The sequence below is a fragment of the Watersipora subatra genome, chromosome 2 (assembly GCF_963576615.1).
Source record: "Watersipora subatra chromosome 2, tzWatSuba1.1, whole genome shotgun sequence".
In the NCBI taxonomy this organism is placed as follows: Eukaryota; Metazoa; Bryozoa; class Gymnolaemata; order Cheilostomatida; family Watersiporidae; genus Watersipora; species Watersipora subatra.
This window is the reverse complement of record NC_088709.1, coordinates 46,096,371-46,122,076: the sequence shown is the minus strand read 5'-3', so window position 1 is coordinate 46,122,076 and position 25,706 is coordinate 46,096,371. Positions and strand designations below refer to the sequence as shown.

The window sequence follows — 25,706 nt, the reverse complement described above, 5'->3', positions numbered from 1 at the left end:
AACTAAAATAAAGTACACAACTCCTAATAATGGGGGTGGCCTATGTATCCTTTATGCCTATGTATCCTACTTCTCCTCTATAACTCTTAGAGGTTCCTTGCTGAAGTTCGACGTCTCTACCAAAAGAATAGAATGTCAGGGCCTCTCCTTATTGTGGTTGGAATTTAAAAAAAAATCTTACTTCAATAGCATCCAAATCTAAATCTAAAAACATCAAAATCAGTGTTACTATGATTACCTTGATATGTTAATAATATAGAGATCAGTGTTATTGTAATTACCTCGGTATGCTAATAATATAGAGATCATGGTTATTATTATTACCTCGGTATGTTAATAATATATATATCATTATTACCTTCATACGCCGGCAACAATTTAGCAAGCTAGAAATATGCCTTTATTATTGTCTGTATGCCTTCAAGCTATTTGAAGCTGCTTATGTAAGTTTTATAGCAGCGAGCAGTATGTTAACAGCTTGGCGGCAGATTTTATCAAAGGTCTTTTTATAAAGGATTAGCTAAGTCAACATTGAACTTGCTCTGAAAGGAAGGCAACGTAATTCATAATCTTTCTGCTATTTGTAGCATTACTAGCTGTTTATATGTCACACTATACAGCGCAATACTATAAACATGCTATTAACTAGGCTGTTACTGCTACTAGATGTTTGTATATTTCACAGTAAAAAGATTTTGAAGTGCAAGTTTAATGTTGACCTAATTAATCTTTTATACTCTATGAATGAATGTGTTCTTATTGAGAAATTGTGTTTATTGAAATTGGGGCTCTAATGGGAAACTGGCATCAATAGTAGTACTACGGGTGGTGAACTAAACCACCCCAAGTGCAAGAAGTCTTTTACTAATAATGCTTTTAGAGCAGTTTGGACTAAAAGGCATTTATTTATGCTGTACGTTGTATATTGTAGTTGTTTAGTGACTGACAGGGAGTGCTAGCTAGCTACGCTCGAGTCAACTCTTTATGAACCAAAGTTTTTTCACTGATCTAGTATAGGCCTGCGACACTTGACAAGCAGAAGGTTCACCTTTTTTATGCATTCTGGTTACACAACCCTTATATAACTTAAAATCTCACCCTACAGTACTCGGGTTATATTAAAATATACTAACACTGTCCGATTCATTTCAGCATTGTTGAAGGTTGTCTTCTCACTCTAATAAAGGAATGCGAGAACTACTATGAAATACTTAACTAGCAAGATTTAGCGGGCATTGGAAGAGGCTACCGACCACACTGGCAACATAACCAGTGTTTTATAGGTTGCAGGTGCAATATAAAACCATATAACCATCCTGATATCCTGGAGTGGTCGTTGAACCAATGACCTGCTGTTTGGTAGTCCAGAGCGCTGTCCACTGTACCACAAATGCTTTATCTGGAAGTAGTATGTTTGAAAATAGCTTTTAGAGCAGGCATCGACCTTTAGTTTTATTCTTAGCCTCAGCTGTGCAACAAGCCTCAGTGTAACTAAGCTTTTGCTGTCAAAATCAAAATGTTTACCTATTTTGGTCACACTACCCCTATATTACTTAAGATCATAGATTACAGTATACAGGCTATTAAGTACAGTAGTAACTAATTGTACTAACTAATAATACTAGCTAATAGTACTAACTAATAGTACTAACTAATAGTACTAACTCTGTCCAACTCATTCAAGCACTCGTATAAGTTTGAGTCATAAAAGATTTTTATCCATAATGTAGTAGTTGTCTTCCCTATGTGCTTACTCTTCCACTTATTAAAAGTGAGAAGCACTGCTATATGTGTTTATGTGTGTGTGTTGAACAAACAGACACCACCCTGATCATCTCCATAGGTGACCCTTTTTAAGGTATGTTAATCAGCAATAACCTGATCTCTGTAATATCTTATGTCAACCTTTGATCTCTCGCTCATATCTCATATCTCATCTCTGCTGATTCATATTATTATATTTGTTTATGTAAAATAGCTACACTTATATTACTGACTACATGTTTTACTGATAATATTTACCTAGCTGTTTTCTTAGTTTTTAGATAAACAAGATACTCACAGAAGTTTCATTCCTTTATTTCAGGTCTGAGTGGTCACATGACCTCAACACTTTAGTGCACTTGGCTTATATAAGCTAACCAGTCTGTTGGCATCTTTGATAGCAGCTGCCAGGTCGATCTTATAAACTTTTTGTTATTCAGAATGAAATTTGATGAGATTTTAACGGAGATCGGAGAGTTTGGACGTTATCAGAGGATAAAGTATTTACTCATATGCTGTGTTGGAATTACTGCAGCTTTTCATGCTTTGTCCTCTGTCTTTACGATCTACACACCCGAGCACAGGTAAGTCCTGCGGGCAGCTATTCCAGTCTGAGTATTGCTGCCAGAAGTGGGCTGAGCAGTAAAATTTAGTCTCCTGAACAGAATATTCATGGTGAATGTGAATGGTTAGTGTGTTGTTCTCGATCTACCCTTAGATTTAGAAACACAGGAGATACGCACTGTATAATATAGTGTGCATAGAATCTATTTACCCATCTACATACATACATACCGAGCAAAGGTAAGTCTCGTGGACCAAAAATAAATTTAAAGTGGGGATGAACAAAATGGCGTTTTAAGTATTTCTAGTTATTTCTTGCAAAATTTTAAAAACTGTTTTTAAAACCAGGTATTGAAGTAGAGAGCGCAGAGAACAAAAAGAAGGAAATAGAAAGTTTTTGTGGGTAAGAGACTTAAGGAAGGGAAGAGATTAACGGGGTAGATCGGGATATAGTGATAAAAAGACTTAAGGAAGGGAAGAGATTAACGGGGTAGATCGGAATATAGTGATAAAAAGGTTCTGAAGCTTATTCTCAGGAAAGAAACATTCTACAAGCAGTTAGATACTACGCTGCTATCAATCATGCTGCCGATGAGTAGAAACTGTTGACAGGTCACCCCTCCACCTCCTACATATTTCTGTAGCGGTATATTTCTTGACAAGACAAACTTTTCACACAACATCCTAACATCCAAAGTTCCAATTAATAAGCAATGCTTTCATATGAAATCGTCAGAAATGTAATTATTGCATAACAGCTGCCAAGCGCCCTGGATGATTATTTGTTTACCATGGACCCGAGCATCAGTTCATTCAGTCAGTATGACAGCGCTAGGCAGCGCTGCGCTGTCATACTGACTGAATGAATAATTGATTACCTACAGTAATACGTTACAAATACACAACACTTGTCTCTGAAATATTCGTTTCACTTGTTTGCAAAGCTTTACATACCGATGCTAAGTTTTCACTTGTCAGGTTTTGAGATTTAAAAGCGTTTAACGCATTTTACAAAAGTGATCACAAAATAGTCAATATTGTTTTATTTTGGAATGACTTCCTTGTTAAATAATTTTTAATCAAACAGGCTGAATTCATCCTCCCTATGGTCATGCATGGATAAGTATGGAATGTCGACAAGTTGATCAAATGCATTCAGACTGGTATATGTCGAGATGTCTTGCTTCATAAACGAGCTTCCAGTCCTATTCTCTGCCGATGTCTACCATTCATTACAAACCGAGGATATACACCTATAGAAGTCTTTTAATAATTAGCAACAAATTCAGCCCAAGTTTGTTTTTTAAGTTGAAATTTTATGAATTTAATGAAATTTTAAATAACATATAAGTTATTATGTTAACTATGCTAAAAACATAAAAACAGCCTCTTTTAAACTTTTAAAAATAAACTTAATAACTCTGACTTATTTTATATGCTGCCGGCATCAGAAGTATTATATATGCTGCTGGTAAGAAATTATAAAGAGGAAACCCTAGGCTCAGTAAAAGCAATAATAGTTAGCCTTAGAGAATCTATCAAATAGTCCAGTTAACTAGGCGAGTGGAGGGTAAGCAGAGACCAGGGTCCACTTACTGTAGTTATAGCTGTAGTATTGACAACAAGGGAGAGCTGGTTCTGAAGCCATTTTGACGTCAAAAACCACGGCGGTGTCAGCTTCACCAGTGTTGATATAGAAAACACTGATGTGGTCAGATAGAGATAGGGTTTGACCACAGATGTGTGGATCAAGGAAGTATTTACACAAGCTATGTAGCACCATATACATCCGATAGCATTTCCACTAGCGTTCTCAGCCACATTCTCATAAGGTTTCCTAATCAAATAACCACTCAGCCAAGTATGTTTGTGTTTTTATGAGACTTGAAGTGAAGCCTCTCTTTGACAATCGTAAAAATGAATTTACAAAATTTTTTAGTAGATTTTACCAGAAAGTATCAGTATTTTTTTTCATTTAGGATTGTTTTTGATGTTTGCGGTGCTCTGACTGTCAAGACGTTTCAATTAAAATTGACGAAACTTGATCGTGTTGACAAAACGTTCAAACGCTCAGAAGAAAAATACGTGCGGAATTAAGTCACCAGTTGTTATCATTGCAACTGTTGTTATCGGCTATTGCCTTGAAGTTGCAGTGTCACGCGTCTCCATTCTATCGGTCTCTTTGCAACTGTAGACATGATAATCACTATTTCACTTTATTTGGGCATTTTAACCCGATCAAGTTTTATTAATTTTAATCTTGAAACATCCTGGCTATCAGATCACCTCAGACATAAAAAGCCATCGCAAATGATAGAGAAATGCTGATACGTTCTAATAGAAAAAATCTACTAGAATTTTGTGTAAATTCATCTCTATTGTTCTTATTCGTATTCTTTCTGTGACAGTTGATAGAGTGCTGGTCTAACAAACAGTTTATAGAGTGCTAGTCTAACAAACAGTTGATAGAGTGCTGGTCTACCAAACCAAATACCATGCTTTCAAATCTCAATATAGCCATCTTTTATCTCAAACAGCAACCGAGGCTGAAGAGAATGATGACAAACAAACACGCTATTGCATCAATATTAAATAAACTGCCAACAACTCATTATCAAAATCTTTTTACTACAGTGCACTCCTTGGTGACTACAGTACACTCCTAGGTTACTACAGTGTACTCCTAGGTTACTACAGTACACTCTTAGGTTATTACCGTACACTCCTAGGTTACTACAGTACGCCCCTAGATTACTACATTGTACTCCTAAGTTACTACAGTACACTCCGAGGTTACTACAGTGTACTCCTAGGTTACTACAGTACACTCCTAGGTTACTACAGTGTACTCCTAGGTTACCACAATACACTCCTAGGTTATTACAGTGTACTCTTAGGTTACTACAGTACACTCCGAGGTTACTACAGTGCACTCCTAAGTTACTACAGTACACTCTGAGGTTACTACAGTGCACTCCTAAGTTACTACAGTACACTCCTAGGTTACCACAGTACACTCCTAGGTTACTACAGTGCACTCCTAGGTTACTACAGTGCACTCCTAGGTTACTACAGTGTACTCCTAGATCACTACAGTGTACTCCTAAGTTACTACATTGTGCTCCTAGGGTACTACAGTCCATTGCTCGGTTACTACAGTGTACTCTTAGGTTACTACAGTGTACTCTTAGGTTACTACAGTGTACTCTTAGGTTACTACAGTGTACTCCTAGATTACTACAGTACACTTCTAGGTTACTTCAGTGTACTCCTAGGTTACTACAGTACACTCCTAGGTTACTTAAGTGTACTCCTAGGTTATTACAGCGCACTCATAGGTTACTACAGTATACTCCTAGGTTACTACAGTACACTCCTAGATTACTACATTGTACTCCCAAGTTATTACAGTGTACTCCTAGGTTAGTACAGTGTACTCCTAGGCTACTACAGTGCAATCATAGGTTACTACAGTGCACTCCTAGATCACTACAGTGTACTCTTAGGTTACTACAGTGTACTCCTAGGTTACTACAGTGTACTCTTAGGTTATTACAGTGCACTTCTAGGTTACTACAGTACGCTCCTAGGTTACTACATTGTACTCCCAAGTTATTACAGTATACTCCTAGGTTACTACAGTGCCCTCCTAGGTTACTACAGTGTGTTCCTAGATTACTGCAGTGATCTCCTAGGTTACTACAGTGTACTCCTAGGTTACTGCAGTGCACTTCTAGGTTACTACATTGTACTCCTAGGTGACGATTAACCTGTTATTTGGTTTTTTTCACCTTACTATGTGCAACACGATGCTTTTTTCACCTCCGCCATACGACATATTTTTCGCCATTCGACCATTAACTTTGGCAGTTGGTGTGTTGAATGCGTCACAATAATTACATAGTCTAGCACAATAATAGCAGAATAATAGCATATTGATATGCTATTCACTGAATTCTCTCCCACAACTCCTGAGAAGGATATGATGCTCGCTCTCTCAGTTCAACGCATTCACTATAAGTTATAGTGAAACCAAAACCAGAAAGAGATAGGTGATGAAATTTTAGGCAATAACAAAATAATAGTTTAGCTTACTGAAACACATACTAAAATTTAGCTTTAAGTGTGTGTTTAGTAATCTAACCTCATTTAAGTTAAATTTAACGTTTATATTATACGTCTGTCTCGAAAGTAAAAACTCCCTACAGTATGTACTAAACATAGTAAATTGTAGCACTACATTTTATTGCAGATCATAATCACTAAATGCACTAAAGTTACGGTAGGTAACTATAGTTACTAAGGTTAACATACTATTTTGCCACCAATTTTTAATATTTATATATATAAAAAGATTTATATAAATTTTTAATGCTTTTTCTAGGGCTGTTTGCATTAAATAATTACTATCGGTTTTTATACCCCTCTAAATGACGGTTTTGCCTTACGATGTCAACACTGGAACGAATTAACGTCGTATGGTGAGGGCTCTAGGTAATTAGGTTATACGCCCTGGTAGTCTTATACATGTTCCGAATCAAGTTTTGTCCATTAATATTAGTTGTTCTACACCAGGGGCTGGCAAGCTGTTTAAGCCACAGCCCTTACGTATAACTTCATCTCATATCGACCCTATAATTATGCAAAATATATCCGATGCCAGCACCCTATAGTGGGCTTACCTTTGTTCTAGCGTTTGTTGAACATTCTTAACATAGTTTAAAATAGGCTTACCGTTAAATCTCTGTTTGAATCCCATGGTGTCCTATTTCTCAACTCTTCCACTATAATTATTGGTGGCGTTTTATTAAATATAGTGTTCAAATAAAGGGCAGCACTGTAATTTTTGACTACCTCGTAAGAATTTTGGGAAAGATAAATTTAACCCTTTAGCGAGCGAAACGATGCTAATTTCATTTATATTTAACACTTTCTTTCAGGTGAGTTGACATTAATGCTGTCAGCTTCAGCATTTTTTGTTAAACCGTTTTTTGTATACGTCGAAGTATCAGACAAATTTAAACAAGGAACTACTTTTATTATAAAAAATTAACGTGGTAATCTTATTAATTATTTTGATAGTGTCACATTTAAGGTTATAAAGAAAAAAACCATAAAGCTTTGGAAGTAGAAAACAAACATTACGTTTTTAACTTTTAAAGATGTTTTAATGTTTAAAAGTTAGAACACGCTGTAACAATGTCTGCTATTACATCATTAATCAAAAAATTATAAAGTTTTCAAGAAAGATTGTAAACCACATTAGAGATGAATTAAAAAAATAATGAAAATGGTTTAGACCTTAGTGACTTTGAATCTGAGTGTAGTTCTGCTGATTGTGATGATGAAGATCTTCTCAGGTAAACCGTCACTAAAACCATGGTAACCACTACAGTAACAACGAAAGAACTAATTGTTATTGATGTAATAGAGTTATTATTACTACTTGGTGTACACCTTTCTATTGATCACTTTCTATTATGGGTCTGTAAGGATCAATGATAGTCAACTAATGCCGGTCAATTGGAGGGCGGCATTCAATTAAAGAGTGGCGTTGTAGTTTTCAACCCTTCTTCTATCGTGGCGTTATATTAGCGGTAGAGTTCAGTTAACGGGTGGCATTCAAATAGAGGTTTTACGGTATGTTACGTTGATCTATCAGTCTTGATGTGAAAGGTAAAATTTATTCGAAATTAGCATTTCTGCAGTTGAAGTCAATAAATCAAACTCACCATTGGGGCCATTGTAAAAAGTCTTCGCCTGTGAGCACTTAGCTGACCATATCAATGTAAATGCTATCAGTAACCAATTCTCTGAATTATAAGTAATCATCGATAGATTGATAGATATATTGATAGATATATAGATAGATATATAGATAGATATATAGATAGACAGATATATTGCTAGATGGTAGATAGATAATATAGATATATAGATAGATATATAGATAGATGGTAGATAGATATATTGATAGATATATAGTTAGAAATATAGATAGACAGATATATTGCTAGATGGTAGATAGATAATATAGATAGATAAATATATTGATAGAGGGTAGATAGATATATTGATAGATGGTAGATAGATATATTGATACAGTGTAGATGGTAGATAGATATATTGATAGATATTAACTTTATTTACCCTGGTAAACGCTGTGTAGAGCAAATTAGGCAATGAGAAAAAAGAATATAGTAAAGTAGATTATGTGTATTGAACAAAGCTCTTTTTGCATAACTCTGTTATATAATATAAATTGGCGGTATGTAATGTAAGGTGTTGGTGTCTGGTATAAATAAATTTACGTGGTTTTTGAAAAAGTAGGAATGTAATGGATGATCAGACAGATTGAAGATATGATCATACGTCTAATTTTCTTTTATTCCTTTTATTCCTTTTGTTCTTTTGTCTTCTTGTCACATTGATCTTTTATCTTTGCAGGCTTCATAGCATCTTCTAACATAAAAGGTAGAAATGATGTTTCATTAGTAAATATTTATAATAGTAAATAAATTAGTGGTATAAGTCCAAATTTTAGATATTTTTTCAAATACTGGTGGCATTTTTCGTTAATATCACAAGATGCCATTATGGCATGAAACTTTCAAAAAACTCTCAAATAAAACCCAGTTCCCAAAAGACTTGTGGCGATGGAAAACTTGACCAGTTCTGAGAAAGTAAGCGTCAATGAAACGAGTTGTTCTAATGCTTTTCCCAGTCAAACGAAGCCTGATATTTCATTGGGATTAAAGTTGTGACACGTTGACTTTGCATGCATCTTATTTCCTGCTCGGCTCATGCTTAGGGGGAAACCAGCAACAGACTAACAAAGTAACACAGCATAGATATCAACATTAATGGGTTTATTAATAGATCTATATGGCAAGTGAACGCATGGAATGATTTGAAGTGCAATTTTTCGGGGAGCTGGCATTCACTGAAGGCCAGTGATGTTTTATTAGTTGCTATGACAACAAGGATTGGTGCCACTGTAGCAGCCACACCATCATACATGGCCTACATAAAAATAACGATACTCTGATTACAAAATCAAAAGTAATGGTGATCATTTTTATGAATACTTTCATAGTTAACAGATTATTTTAGTAGGAGTCAGTTAACTCCCTTTTGACACCTAGACTATTATCGACCCCGTGGAATACCCCCATCCACTTGCAATGGGTCTATTTCAACCCCTATTTCGACTCTTGCTGTACACAATATAATATTCAGTGATTTGTTTATAATTTTCAAAGTATCTCAAGTATTAAGCGTAACAATGATACATTTCTGTCTTTGAGAGTTGTATTTCAAAAGATGTGTCATCCTTGGTTATCTTGCTACAATACAGGGTTGTGCAACGAGAGATTGGATGGTCACATATCAATATTTTCTTTGAGTGTTGCTTAAGTTGGATGATATAGCACACATACCGCAAAATGCCTGCATCAGGTGCAGCCAGTTGAAATTACTTATTGATGAAAATTAGTTTTATGATGGATGATGAATTTATGATGAGTGAGGACGAATAATGATTATTATATAACATTAACATGACTCCAGATTATAGCAATCTATAGATTACTATAATCTATAGATTATAGTAATCTATATATACTGTGTATAGATTACTATAATCCATAGATTACTATAATCTATAGATTACTATAATCTATAGATTATAGTAATCTATATATACTGTGTATAGATTACTATAATCCATAGATTACTATAATCTATAGATTATAGTAATCTATAGATTATAGTAATCTATACACAGTGATTAACAAAATAAACTGGACATCTTTCCTGAGTATATATGACCTGAAATTAGCTAATAAAAATGTATGTGGTGTTATTATATCTTTACAGATTTTTATCTTCTGTGGAATATATGTGAATATCTGAAACTTTTCCGTGATTAGCGAGTGATGCAAAAGCTGACTTTTATGGAAAGCCCGAGAACTAAGTATGAGGTATCGATATATAAGCGGGGGGGGGGGGGGGGGGGGGGGGGTCAATCAGTGTTGATAGAGAGAAAACCTAAAAGAGAAGAGCAATTGAGCTATTGAGTTACAAAGCCTTTGTTGACAGAAAATGCAGATAGATAATATGCACATAGTTGTGTAGGTATAAGAGACCATCATGTATCAGTCACTATGTTTCCATGACACACATGAAGCGCATCATGCAGGTTTAGAGCTGAGCGCAAGTTGTGTTACCTTGCGAATTAAGGGATTTTATAGACATTCGCATGATGCGGGTTGTCTCCAGCGCCTTGTTGAAAAAAGTAAAGGTATTGTACACTATAAGTTAATAACTAGCGACACAGTTAACAACGTATGTGTTAGCGACGCAAACACCTACGATTCAAAAACTCGGGGAAGTATTAAAAATGTTTAAAATTGAATAGCTGGTGGGGTAATTTAATGTGCATCACTCGCAAGTGCTGTTTCGATTATTTGCAAAAATAATAGGTTCAATAAAGTTTTGCCAAACGTAAAACTTGCTTAGCTTGTGGATTTATGCCGTTTCCATGATGCAGTTAACTTGCAGATTGGCTCAAATTTGAGAATCATGTGTGTCATGAAAACATAGAGAGTGAGGCTTGCGTACAGTTTGGCAGTAAGGAGTGTTGTGAGATTGATGACAGCATTCTGCTGTGGGTGTGTATCATCGTGGTGATGAAGGTTGATGGCAGAAGGGAGGTTGGTGTGCCATTGTCGCAGATTGTTGCTGAGTAACAACTTCTGTGCTGATTTGCTTACATCTTCCACCATTAAAACATAAAATGTTCAAAATTTTAGTTACATAATTGTTCAAAAATATTATTTTACTTCTGTTTTGGTTTACATATTTGAATTAATTGTTTAATTAATATATTATTAAAATATTACTTTAAGACTTGCCACCTATTTTTCAAAAAGTGTTGGTATTGATAACAAAGTCCAAGAAAGTAATCACCTCATCATCTTCATAGGAGCAGACCATAATTAAATTTAAGTGAAAGAAGATCGGAAGAATAGCAAAAACAAGATAAGCAGAATAACTTTTGTACTAGTGTATGGCGCTCTAAGAATCTGCCTCCACAGCATGAGAGCTATGCACAGCCACTGCACAAATGCTGTTTCCTTGCTGCGAATTTGCACTGGCTTCGCACTGATTAGTACGCAGTGATTTCAGTGCAAAGACGCAGTTTCCAAGATTCGGAGAGAGCGCAACTCCAAAGTACTGCGCATCATGAAAACAGTGAATGTTGTAAATAAGAATTTTAGTTTTTCAACAAAGGTGTCCAGATTATTTACACACCGCTGTACCTATCGCACAGCTAGGCTGTCTTGTGTTCGATAAGACAATGTCATCTAGTGTTCGAAGCCGAAACATCACATAAGGCTTTAAAAGTTAACATTCAACAGTGTCTGGGAAGGCAGCCCCCTTTCTTTCTAAAGTTCTTTGAGCTAAAAGCATTGAGTTTAAGTCTATTTTTATAAATGAATTTGGTATGTTGATGAGCTAAAGGACAAAATAATTGAGTGCTTCTAGAGAGTTGACTGCTTTCAGTTAAGGAGACATAAGACAGTTAAGGTGATCCTAGGGCTAATGTTGTTCATTCATAGAGCAACTATAACATAAAGTAAAACTCTCAGATTTTTTAACCAAGGATTTATTCAGAGTATTCTATTTGTTTAATACTTTAGTACCTACCAACCTACTTGAGACATTTTCCAATAGTTATTGAAAACTGGGACAATAATAAATGTTACCATACACTGTATTATTCTGATTAAATATAAACTTGTAGGGTTCATCAGAGCTATCCAGGTCCTTCTGTTTGTATTCAGATGTTTTCCAAATTTTTCTCTTTTATACTAACACGATAAATCTGGAGTGATTTTATGGTAACGTCGAGATTTGACTGTATATTATAAGTGAATATGGAGTTGCCCTCTTTTGGCTGTTGTACAGTGTTCTTTAAATAACATTCCTTGACCTTGATTGTAATATATACATGTTTAGATTCTAATTTTCTAAAAAGCAAAAGTTAGTTTAAGAGTTTTCTGTCCTTTGAGTCCTTGTAGTTTTTTAGTAACTTCAAAAGTTCTGTTTGTCTAAAATTCTAGACTGCTGAGCGATTCTTGAATGTCTTTGTTGTGAGTTGTGTTCTCTTGCACTACTATTAAACATGAGTAATTTTATGATATTTTAGGTGCAGGCTAGATCCAACAGTTTTCAATAGCACTGATAGCTGGAAAAGTCAGTCCTCTGAGCATGCAAGACTCATAGACTTGTATGTGCCAAAAGACTCAGAAGGCAATTATGACTCGTGCAGTCTCTATGTCTATGATGAGCAGAATAGAAAGCCAAGCAATAACACTGCGAGCTGCAGCAGATGGGTCTATGATGATGAACAGCTGATAAGCTCCATTGTTACTTCTGTAAATAAAGAATTGCTTGCACTTGAGAATGATGCTCAATTGAGAGTTTTGTGCCCGTTAAAAGCATGTTCAACTAAGACAGGGGTTCCCAACCAGGGAGGAATTCCCCCTTAGGGAGAATTTTGAATATACATGGAGAGAACAGAAAGGTGTCTAATTTGTTAAAATTTCAATTTATTTACTGCAGCGCCGTGCGAGTTTGGGTTCCATCATTTAAAATTTTGATTTTATCTACGACACTAGTTGCTAATAATGAGCTAGTAATCAGAACCCAGATATATGTGAACACAACCATCCAGATTTTTATTAGATAGTATGTAAATCTAGTCATAAATCAATTCACCGCCATGCTGAAAGTCATGTATTGTTGTGTGTTGTATGCATGCTGTATAAAAATTAATAATACGGTGTATGTTGTTATATGTTTTGATATGTACAATAAAATGAGATTATAATTTGTATCGGTTGTTTTAGTCATGTAAGTTAAAAGTGAGTGGGGGATCAAATTTATGAAAAGGCATAAGAGGGGAACTGAATGAAAAAGGTTGGAAACTCCTGAACTAAGAGCTGCATGCCCTAGCACTTGTTTATGTACGAGCTGTGCCAGAGTAATAAATATGTTAAATTGAGAGTTGCATGTTCTTATGAATCTGTTCATTTTAGAGTTGAGTACCCTTAAATTTTCTTTTAATATAAAGTTTTCATTCTCTCTATCTTTAGTTATGTCATAAGTTCTCTCTAAAACATTTACTGTGGTGAGCCATCATACATTATGGGTGCATGTAAAAGTTGTCTAACCTTGAGCTCTTTCAAATAACTTGAGTCATAAGCATGGAAATGTTTATTAACATACCTTACTCTCTACCAACTGATGATGTCATATCATGTTACATTTATCTGTAGTGGAATCTTGTCTGTGATAAAAAGCTTCTCGCTACCCTTTCATCCACTATGTACATGTTTGGGAACCTCCTTGGGAGTGTTGTTTGCGGAATTCTATCGGATTGGTAAGTTGGGCAGCTGTGATCTATAAGGAGTTGTCTTTTCCTTTGTTTTACAAATTGCAAAACATTCAGCATATGCTAACTTTAGCCCCTTTGAAGGTTTTTATTCGTCAAACCTTCTGTCTATGTTTTGGCATCTAAAGTTCTCTCTTTATATTTTTTTGCAAATGGCAGATCTCACTTTTTGCATACTTATAATATTTTGTATACCACTCAAACTAAGAATGGTTTTTTTCTTTTTATGACATTATTTCTTTGATCAGGCTGGGACGCAGAAAAACCCTTTTAATTGGATTGGTGGGGCAGCTGCTGTCAGGAATAGTGATGACTTTTGCTCCAGAGTTCTACACATTCACCATATTTAGATTCTTTATGGGAGTCTTTAACCTTCTGGTGTTTTTGGCAGCCTTTGTTTTGGGTAAGTAGTGGAACTATCCCTAGAACTGATGCTGTCTTCAAACGTTGTTGTTTTCTGTTTCAGCAAGAGATTAGGATGCTGTTGTTTTAGTTGCTTTGAATGTGTGTATAACCTTTTTCAGTAATCATCAACATAAATGATGTTTTCATTTCGTGCAAAAACCAAAGAAAAAATGAAAAGACAGAAATTAGGAATTATTGAGTGAGTTGAGCAGTAAAACACCGTGTTTTATAAGTTGATAATTTAATAGTATTATGGAAAAGTCAGGATAGTGAATTGAAGGTTGTAGTAACAGAGTTTATAAAACTGAAACATATGATGGTAGATTTGGTATGTTGGTGTAAGAGAATAGAAAACGATGTTGTCGTATGCATGGAAGGATGAATACAAATATTCTGGGCATAATTTATACAGGTTTTTGAAACCCGTAACACAAATCATATCATTTATACAGGTTTCTGAAACTCGTAACACAAATCGTATAATTTATACAAGGTTCTGAAACCTGTAACACAAATCATATAACTTATACAAGTTTCTGAAACTCGTAATACAAATCATATAATTTATACAAGTTTCTGAAACCCGTAACACAAATCATATAATTTATACAGGGTTCTGAAACCTGTAACACAAGTGCAAAGACGAGCAAGTTGGATAAAAGGCAATTTGTTTAAAGGTTGACTTGCAACAAAATTCACATTACAGTTATTTGGTATCAAAATGTTCACCAGTCTTACTCTGTTGTGTTGTAGGTGCCAAATATGTAGAAATGGGATTAAAGTTTTTTAAAAGCCCAAAAGCGAACAGTTAAAAAACTGGCTGTAGGTTTGAATCCCTTTATTTTAATGACATACTCAGCTCGACATGGTTATTGTTTTGACACGTGATAATATCACGCAAGACGAAAGGCCAATAAAAGGCTCAATAGAATTATATATTATTTCAAACAAGGGGCAGTATTTCTACTAAAAATACAATAGAATAAATAGACCATCCCTCCTGTATACCCATTACGGTGTCATCTGTTAATTTTTAGGCATGGAACTGATTGGACCCCAATATCGACTTGTAGCGGGAGTGGGTATCTCAGTATTCTGGGCCATAGGCTTTCTGCTCCTAACCTTAATAGGTTATGCTATAAAGCGTTGGATGTACATACAACTAGCCTTGACACTGCCAGTTCTCTTTTTCATCACATACTATTGGTGAGCTCATTTTTTAACCGTTTGCTGACTTCATTTCTAAAAAATCTGTTTGCAGTGGGAAAACTGTATATACAAAAAAATAATTACCTGTGTAATCACTGTAGAGCTAGAGTGTACACAGGTGTGTGAATAGGGCATTCACACAGTTTCTGTTTAGTGAAATGTTCAGGTACATATTTACACAGCATATGAGGTGAACCCGCTCACCTGTTTTCAGGATTGCTGTTAAGAAGCAAATAACAGGAGAACTGACGGATAAACTGACCGACTGATTGGCTGACTTGCTGATTGGCTGACTTGTTGATTGGCTGACTAGCTGATTGACTGACTCGCTGATTGGCTAAATTGCTGATGAACTGTTTAACTATGGTGCATAGTTTTTGTTTATTTACTTCAAAGAGGTTCCATGTATGAAACTGCTGCAAGAGCATATTGCCGATAGTCAACTCAGCTTAAAACTTGAGGTAAAACAATTCTAATCTAAATGTTGAACATCTAGTGTCATGTACTACCAAATGATATTATTGTAGATGCCATTTTTGTAGGTGGCTGCCAGAGTCAGCTAGATGGCTTCTGACCAAAGGAAGAACTCAGGAAGCTGAAGAAATTCTTCAAGCAGCTGCTAGAGCCAATGGTAAGTAAGGACCATGACATCCACTATAACATTCTCCATAACATCCACCATAACATCCACTATAACATTCTCTATAACATCCACCATAACACCCACTATAACACCCACTATAACATCCACTATAACATCCACTATAACATCCACTATAACATCCACTATAACATCCACTATAACATCCACTATAACATCCATTATAACATCCACTATAACATTCACTATAACATTCACCATAACATCCACTATAACATCCACTATAACATCAACTATAGCATCCACCATAACACCCACTATAACACCCACTATAACATCCACTATAACATCCACTATAACATCCACTTTAACGTCCACCATAACATCCACTATAACATTCACTATAACATTCACCATAACATCCACTATAACATCCACTATAACATCAACTATAGCATCCACCATAACATCCCTAACGTCTATCATAACATGAACAAGCCTATTGTCAATTTTTTGTGATTGTGTTGACTTCAAACCATAGCGTTGTTTCATGGTACCTTCTAGTTCACATGTGTCAAACTCATGGCCTACAGGCCAAATCCGACCCATCATGTAATTATATCCAGTCGACAAGATAATTTTACATTATCGTTATTCATAGCCCATCAATATGAAGCGAGACGGGTTCAGGGTCTGGCCTACAGATCCCATAATGCAATATTTCAGTTGCCGTGCCATGTACTTTTTTGTTAATTAGGTCTAACTATTAAAAGTTATTACAAAGTTATAAAATGTGATTCTAAAAACAGAGCCTTTAATAACCAATAGGAGACTAAGTATATGTTTACTGACAATGCTATTCCATATAATTTTGACAGGAAATTGTTTTGAATAGCATAATTTTAAGGAGGGCAAAATATTGAATATAATTTATTTAAGGTTTAGGTCTGTTTCAGAATGATAGTTCTGTATGTTTTTATTCATATTTATGTTCCAAAAACATTTAGTTTTGGTGTATTCAATAATTGTTTTTTTCGTTCGGTCCCTGACTTACAGTGTGTTTTGAATTTTGGCCCCTTGTACAATTGATTTTGACATCCCTGTTCTAGTTCCAGAAACTTATTTTTCTACACAATGAAGAACAAGCAACTACCAATTAGGGACTTTTTTAGGAAACACCCTTCAACCTGGAACTATGGAGAAGCTGGGAGAGTCTCAGAAAACAGAAAGTCTAAAAGCTCTTTTGCGGGCTCCCAGGCTTTTAATCCGAACTGTCATTATTTTCTTTAACTGGTTAGTAGAATATTCTCGATGTTAGCTTAAACTTATGATCACCCGATCTTTATCAGGTTAAAACAGCGTAAAGTTATACCACCGTTAATCATGTTAACACCATAGATCACATTCTTATTAAGTTATACTATGGTTTGCAAACAAGTTAACACATTAACACGATGACACCTTAGAATGAATTCTTATCAAGTTATATCATGCTTTGTCAGTAAATTAACCTGTTAATATTATAGGTTAACAGGTTAATCCTTATCAAGTTATACCATGGCTTGTTAACAAGTCAACACATTAACACCTTAAATTGAATTGAATTCTTATCAAGTTTATCAATGCTTTGTCAGCAAATTAACTGGTTAATACTATAGATCATATCTTTTTTAAGTTACACATTGCTTTGTTAGCAAGTTAACACAATAACACCATAGATCGAAATCTTCTCAAGTTGTGTTATGCTTTGTTAACAAGTTAACATGTTAACACTATCAACGTTGCGCAAGAAAGATCAGTTTTGATCTTCAGTAAATATATTCACATTTTTCAAGCTTTTTCAAGCTTTTCAAGCTGAAGCTGATGCTGATGCTTACAAGCAAGGCCTACCCTTTCCTTGGGCTTTAACTAAATTCGTAAGGAGACAGAACATCAGTGATGTTAAAAAAACGTCAGCAGCTTTGTTTCTGAACATAGTGAGAACCAACTGTGGGTTACTAGTACGCTTACAAGTGATTCTATTTTCAGATCGTACTAATTTAAGTAAGTAGTGTCACATGTCAAAATCACATGTCAGTCTAAACAAACAGTTGAATTTCTGACTTCTACTAACTGTATAGCTAATGACATGGTCTATTCCTCAGATCAGTGTTTTTCAACCTTTTTTGAGTCAAGGCACATTATTACATTGGAAAAATTTTGTGTTACACCACTAACCAAAAATATTATAAAATGACACACTGAACAGTATATTTAATCACAATATATTTCATCAATTTATTTATACTCAGTAAGTGGGAAACCTGGGTCTGTATAGATAAACACAAAGCCGATATCCTGGCAGGGATAAAAGAAAGACAGACACGAAGGTCTTCTTCAACAGTCTCTCTCTGTTTTTAGTTTATATAGAAGTTAGGCTTGAAAAGCACAGCTCACACAGATATGTGGTGGAAAATGGGAGCAATGTGAGAACAGCTTTGTTGACCAGAATGGGGAACTCTTTGGCAGCAGCCAACCAAAAACTGTCCAAAGGAAGATCAACAAATCTTAGTTTTAAACCCGATCCTGTTTCAGTTCAGTTAGTTCCTCTTGCTCTTGTAAAGTCATGTCCTTTCGAACAACTGATGCAGAGCTGCATGGGTCCCTAACCCAGTCAAAGCGTTCAGTGGTGGCTGAAGAGAAATAAAATGACAACTTTTGCTCAAGACTTTTCAAATGTTTACATATTACCTCACACAGTGCAGCAGTGGGACTAAAACTATGGAACTAGCTTTTAGTGCTTTCTCATTTACCTTTGTGGTTTTTCTCATAAAGGTTACCTGTTTCTCTGTATTTACACGCAAGCGAACAAAATAGTCTGTAGGCTTGTTTTGAAGCGAAGGGTGTTTCATTTGGAGATGGCGTTTAAGCTTGCTCGGCACCATGGCGCTGTAAGATAGCTTCTCGCTACACACCAGGCATAATGGAGTAGGTGTCATCTCATCCTCGGTGAAAGTGAATCCATACGAATGATAGCTTTTACTATATTGCCTTGAGCTCACCGTCTTCGCTTTCTTTTTCCCACCAATCATACTAAGGCCTTCATTCGGGTCAGAATCTTGTACAGAGACCAATTCGGAGTTTGCAGTTGTCCTTTTCAAAAACTTCTCCATGACTGTCACCCCGACCTCTCGGGTACATCAGTCAGCTACTGTGCCAGCTGGATGAATATTACCGTAAAACCTGTATTTGAAGGCCACTTTTATTTCAAGGCCACCTATATTTGAGTGACACTTTGATATTCATCACACTAGTTAGTAATCAAAGGTGCCTAACTGGGCATAGTGTACTAAACGACCATTCCATTCGCTTTTGATGAACTTTGAGTTTTGAGGGCCGATATTAAATGCATTGACCATGCATTAAACCCATGAATAGATGCACCTGGATCATGGTGCCTGGATATTTAGCCTATCACATCAAGGCCTTAGCATTCAAATACAACACTCCTACCTCATAGGTTGCCTCAGAGCCTGAGGAACCTGTAATTAAAAAGGGACATTGGATAATTTTTCACGGCACACCTGAGGATCTCTCACGGCACACTAGTGTGCCGCGGCACAGTGGTTGAAAATCACTGCCTCAGATCATCAGCTACAACGCTACCACAAGACCTTGACCTTGGCTGGCAGAATTCATTGTTTATCTCAATGTTGATAAATACAGTCTTACCTATTTAACCGACTGTAAATACAGTACATGTCATCAAAAACTTTTTTGTGGCATGTATTGTGTCTACAGAAATAACATTCCTGATCTGTACATAAAAACTATCACAATTAGCTAGGAGAGAATAAGAGCTGCCCTATAGGCTGTTCAATATCAACAAAAGCAGATAGTTGAGCTTGTGGGAAGGTTTGGGATTTAACCACAACTTTAATAAACCTACAAAATGAGATAATTAGCGAAAAACACAACATAATTTGATAACACAATTTTCACTATATTTAATTTAACTTAATTTTAATTATATGACCGTAGAAATAAAATATAATTGGTCTTCATTCACTCTCCATCTTTGCAGATATTTTTACAGATACAAGCAAAGCGTTTGTGTGTTCGAAAATCACACCCCTCCCTGTCCTCCCCGCTTCATACATTGTGTCACATATCCTGTTACTGATCAGTCATTGTTTGCCATGTGTCTGATTTATTATAGTTTTGTCATCTCGACCTCAAGAAATGACTCAACGAAATTTCCATAATGAGAAATGGCAAGAGCTACGTGAATCTCTGTTTTATCACTAATATAATATTTTGCTGCAGGTTTGTCATCTCAATGACCTACTACGGACTTTCCCTAAACAGCGGAAACATGCCAGGGTCACTGTACGTCAACCTCACGCTGTCAGCTGTCGCTGAACTTCTCGGTTACCTAATATGTTTCCTCTGCTATATTACTGGTCGGAAGATTATGCATGTAGTGGCTATGGTAGTCGGTGGACTGGGCTGTATCTGCTCCATCCCAATCTTGTACATCGAGAATGGTAGGTTCACAGGCTACTAAATGTTATTAAAACTTGATCGACTAAGTTCTCCACTGACTAAAATAAACACAAAAGAAGGTTAAACATTATTTTCTGACGCATAATGGTATGTTTCAAAGATCACACAAACATATGTATCAGTTGAATCAAGATGGCTTGAACAGTAGTAACTTGGATAAAGACAGGAATAAACCAGATATAACTGGTTATTGAAGTGACTGGTAGAGTCAATTTTTAGCAAGATGATGAGAGAGTAACAAGCCCCAACTCTGCTGGTAAGGGGAGATGCAGAAGTGAAGGAAGCAATTTCTAGAATGAACTCCATAAGTTGTGCTATAGCTGATTGTGTGTACCATATGTGCTCTAAGTATGTGTGACCTGGTAGTTCAAGTATTATTTATATGACTCATAGTACGCCGTAATATGAGTCATGTTATTACGGGAGTCGCCTTACCTATCTATCAATACATTCTACAATAAATAACTTGGTGGAAACTCCATGTTATATCAAAGTGTCTAACTAAGAGAATTACATATTTGGCAACAAAAATAATATAACATGAGAAGCAAAAATAATATAAGATACAAAAAATAGCTCCTCCAAAGGCACAGTAACACCAAATAAAAACCTCACGGCTAAAATTGCAACTACTTCTTCAGTAACCTCAGGTGGTTTTGGGAGTTAAGGAACTCGTTGTGAAAGATTCCTAAAGTGGTTATAGGTCTTACGTAAACGCTCAGCAAAACACAGTTGGAGAAACAAGATTAGGTCTACAAAAAATGCCAACTGATGAATATGTAATGATTTGTGCAATTCTGTTCATATTTCTGTTCTCGCTTGCATTTGTTGTACCTTTATGTCTTTCAGCTACAGAGGAGCAAAAGAACACATATTTTGTCGCTCTAAATTTCATTGGAAAGCTTGGAGTGACAATCGGATTTGCTGTTATTTACTTCTGGTGCGCTGAAATATTTCCAACTGTGTTACGGACATCTTTGATGGGTGGGAGTTCAACCTTTGCTCGTATTGGTTCAATATTTGCACCAGTCATCGCTGACATAGTAAGTAACCGCTGTTGCAGAAAGTAGCTGTTGATATAGTAAGTTATATGCTAACGCTAGAGTAAGTTCCTAAAGTATTATAAAATATAATAAACATATTTTAACATAGATTTGAAATAACATAAAAGTATAGCGTAGCTGGTAATCCAGCCAAGTTTACGGGCATCAGTTTATCTTATCATGAGCGCCAGTTTGACCTATTATTAGCACCAGTTTGACCTACCCTAGGACACTTATATTTTGCTAGTATTTAGTTTCGTGAGCAGAATACAGAGTAAAATTTCACTGCAACTTTATTTCGCAGCTCTGATGAGTGCGAAAATATAGTGGTGTGAAAATAAATGCAGTGGAACAAACATAATTAGATTCCTCAGGTTCAGTTCATACTTTCATGCAATCTCATTCATCAAAATATTTTCACAAATATACTTCACGCATGCAATAAAACCATGTTTATTGTTCTTACGCGTCTGTTTTATTGTCATGGTAATGCTGTCACTTTTAGCACTGATATTTTATAACCCACCGTACAAAATCGTTAAACTTTTCAACCTTAGCTCGAATGAGTACATATCATTGTCTGATAATCATGACGAGCCTGTTGGTTACCTGTGATAATCGAAAAGTGCTGCAAAACTTATTTTCGAAGTATTGGGTCACATGATCAGATTATGACTTGACGATTAGTCCAAGCCGAAACAAAACTGTAAAGTAGCGAGCATCTATATTTGATACGGGGTCTTCGGTAAAGCCCGAAGTGTTTGTCATAAACTAGTGCTACGATAAGTTTTATACTGAGCTTTTTATTGGCCTTTCAATTCATGTGAGGACATCACGAGACCAGACAATAACCAAACTGTAATGAATACGTCAAATAAATAAAGAGATTCCAATCTATGGCGGCTTTTCGTTTTTGAGCTTTTAAGAGCTTATAATCACATTTCCACGTATTTGGCACCTACAACACAACAGAGTAAGACATGGTGAATCTTTTGATACCAAATAACTATAATGTGAATTTTATTGCAAGTCAACCTTTAACAATCGCTACGAGTAATGGTCAACAGCCCTAGTTTTCAACCCCAAGCAAACGCTTTAAGCTTGAGTATCTTAATAAATGTAATGACTATTTGCCTAATAAAAGCGTTTGTAAGCACTGTTTTCTGTGTAGTTTAATGGTTAAGTTTGTAACTTCCAGATGTGGAGGTTGTGAGATCAAATCCAGTGCGGTACAGAGTTTTTATAGCTAGATTTTAATTGCTATTGCTGTGACCAATTACTGGACAGAGTTTAGCAAAAAAACAAACACTGATATTTTCAAACATGGATAGATTAGAGTGAGTTCCAAAAGTATTATATAATATGATAAACATATTTCAACATAGGAGATTTGAACTACAGTAATATAAAAATATTGTGTAGCTAGAAATTCAGCCATTTCGGTTGCCACCAGTTTGACCTATACATACTGATAGCGAATGACTCTGTGGGTACACATCTTTGCAGGGAAAACTCGTGCCAACCAAGTACAAGCTTATACTTCCTCCAATCATATTTGGTATTTTGACCATTTCTGGAGGTCTTCTATCTATAGCACTGCCAGAGACAACCGGTCATGACCTCCCTGACACCATTGAAGGAGCCAACGTGTTCCCAAAGTAAGAGTACCTCTAGGCCAGTGTTGTACCCATAGACCTATTACCTATACAGTATAGTTGTACCCATAGACCTATTACTTATACAGTATAGTTGTACCCATAGACCTATTACCTATACAGTATAGTTGTACCCATAGACCTATTACCTATACAGTATAGTTGTACCCATAGACCTATTACCTATACAGTATAGTTGTACCCATAGACCTATTACCTATACAGTATAGTTGTACCCATAGACCTATTACCTATACAGTATAGTTGTACCCATAGACCTATTACCTATACAGTATAGTTGTACCTTGAACTTCATAAATGTATTACCCTAAGCAGTGTTATTTTCTCCACTTGAATGAAGCATTTTTGTTACAACATATTCGAATGATTACTATGCAGCTCAAAACCAGTTTCACCTATATTTCGTTTTAAAAGATTATTTGAATAACAAATTGCTGAAATTTCCATTGCAAATCCCAGTCTTTCCATAGCAAGCAATGTACAGTGGAACCTCGGTTCTCGAACGCTTTGGTTCTTGACCAATTCGGTTTTCAACCAAAATAATTGAGATTTGTTTGTCTCAGATCTCAAACATAAATTCGGTTCTCAACCAAACCGGAGCATGTGCATTAAAATTAAAACGTTCGGAACAGCTCCGGAAACAGCATGTTTATACGTTTAACGATGTTGTTATGAGCCACTTTTGAAAGGTTCTCAAAAAAAGAGAGAAGTTTCACGTTATTAGTTTTTAACAAAAAGGAGCCATCTGGGAGGATGTCGCCTCTACCGAAGATATTTTCTAGGACCACAACTCCTCCAGTCGAGTTACCCTAAATTGTTTTAGAGGAGGATTCTTCTTCAAAGATCGGATGTAAATGTGCTATTGCTGTTTCTATTTTCTTTTTCACACGATTTTCGATTTAACTGATCTGTTGTATTTTTTTCTGTTTCGTAACAGCAATTTTTGGTATTGTATCTTAACCTACAATGTTTTCAATATTTTAAGAGCAAAACATACGAAATTTTTACTTTTTATTTTCTGCTTTCAATAGATAATAGTTTTTTGCTTTGGATAGAAATTTTTTTATGAAAAATAAACACGATTTATATCTACCTGTCTTTATTTATAGTATGTAGTATACAGTACAGTTTATGGCAAAAAGTTAAAAAAATACTTTGCCGATGTTGTTATCTCGGCTTGGAACAGATTAAATTTACATACAATAATTCTAATGGGAATAATTGTTTCGGATCTCAAACAACTCGGTTTTCCAACATCCTTCTGGAACGAATTATGTTCGAGAACCAAGGTTCTACCGTAACTAACTTCAATCTGCAAATCAGACATCATATACGAGGAATCATAGGTACTCACACTCACTAAAGATAATATGAAGAGCTTCAATTAAAATTTCTTTAGTTTATCTCGCATGTTTCTAAGCTCCAAAGTTCGATTTGGCATTCAAAGCAAAAGGTTTTGAGTTTTACTTTGAACCTTGTGTTTCCTAAGAGCTGTGATGTTACTAAATCAATCTTAGATTGTAGTCTAGTTCATTGTAAAGAGTAGTCAGCCCTTGACTTAAGCCAATGTTTGCATATTTGTAGAAAGTTACAAAGAGCTGAAGATGAGAATGATGCCAATGAAAAGGAACACGACGTTTAGGTATACTTAGTGAGGAGACAATTGCTGATTTACTAATTTTTTACAGCTTCAGTTTATGAAAACAACAGAATCCGGAAGATCACAAACCAGAATATTAAAGGTTCAAGAAAACCAGTTATAGGGATGGCAAAGACATTCACTTGAGTAGAGCCAAAGTAAATGATTTAACAAAGAAGTGAACTCCACTCAATGAAGACTCGAGTCTCTGCATTTTCCTTGTTAGCCTATATCTTTCATCTATCCTTCTACAACTCTCGTTGTTTTGCAAATGCATATCTGATCAAAAAGAAATATACTATTTTCCAAATTGAATTTTTTGTTAAGTTTGCCGCAACTTTTAGGCTTATTGTAAAAAGATTGAAAATTCGCCTTCGACAGGTTTAGTACACTTCCAAGGTCAGTGGTATGTTCCAAATCTTGATGAAAGAAAAGATGACCTCACTTCTTATGCATATTAAATAAAAGCACACCTATCCCTTCTCTACTGAATTACATATTATATATGTTTAGTAGTACAACAGCCCCGCTGTGGCCTCGAGGTCTCAACCCTGACCTGTAAACTACAGGTCAGAGTTCAATTCCCAACAAAGCGGTGACAGGAATGACATCTAACCTTAAACTTCTCTCTACAACTGGACATGTCTCCTGTCATCCAAGTTTCCTTGCAACTGGACTCAGACATGTCCAGCTAAGAGCAGGCATATCACAGAGTCGCTATGTGTGTGACATGCCTGCTCTCAAAAACCTGCACGACTTCTGTTTTCGGTAAGCTAAACAGACCTCATACTCTGTCTTT

At 35.7% G+C, this 25,706-nt stretch overlaps 1 protein-coding gene across 2 annotated transcripts; it reads left to right on the top strand.

The window, feature by feature from the left end:
* Positions 1–1,792: 1,792 nt before the first annotated feature.
* On the top strand, positions 1,793–25,392 carry LOC137386846 (organic cation transporter protein-like). 2 transcript variants are annotated; one of them, XM_068073013.1, is made up of 12 exons: positions 1,793–1,858; positions 2,205–2,348; positions 12,542–12,770; positions 13,674–13,777; positions 14,038–14,192; positions 15,232–15,400; positions 15,946–16,034; positions 17,177–17,297; positions 20,310–20,530; positions 21,399–21,592; positions 23,099–23,250; positions 24,853–25,392. In XM_068073013.1, the coding sequence occupies exons 2-12, from the start codon at positions 2,206–2,208 to the stop codon at positions 24,908–24,910; spliced, it is 1,635 nt and encodes a 544-aa protein (XP_067929114.1). In that variant the 5' UTR covers positions 1,793–1,858; position 2,205; the 3' UTR covers positions 24,911–25,392. The 2 variants fall into 2 exon arrangements, with proteins under 2 accessions (XP_067929114.1, XP_067929113.1); XM_068073012.1 differs by lacking the exon at positions 1,793–1,858 and having other exon boundaries at positions 2,157–2,348.
* The last annotated feature ends 314 nt before the right edge of the window (positions 25,393–25,706 follow it).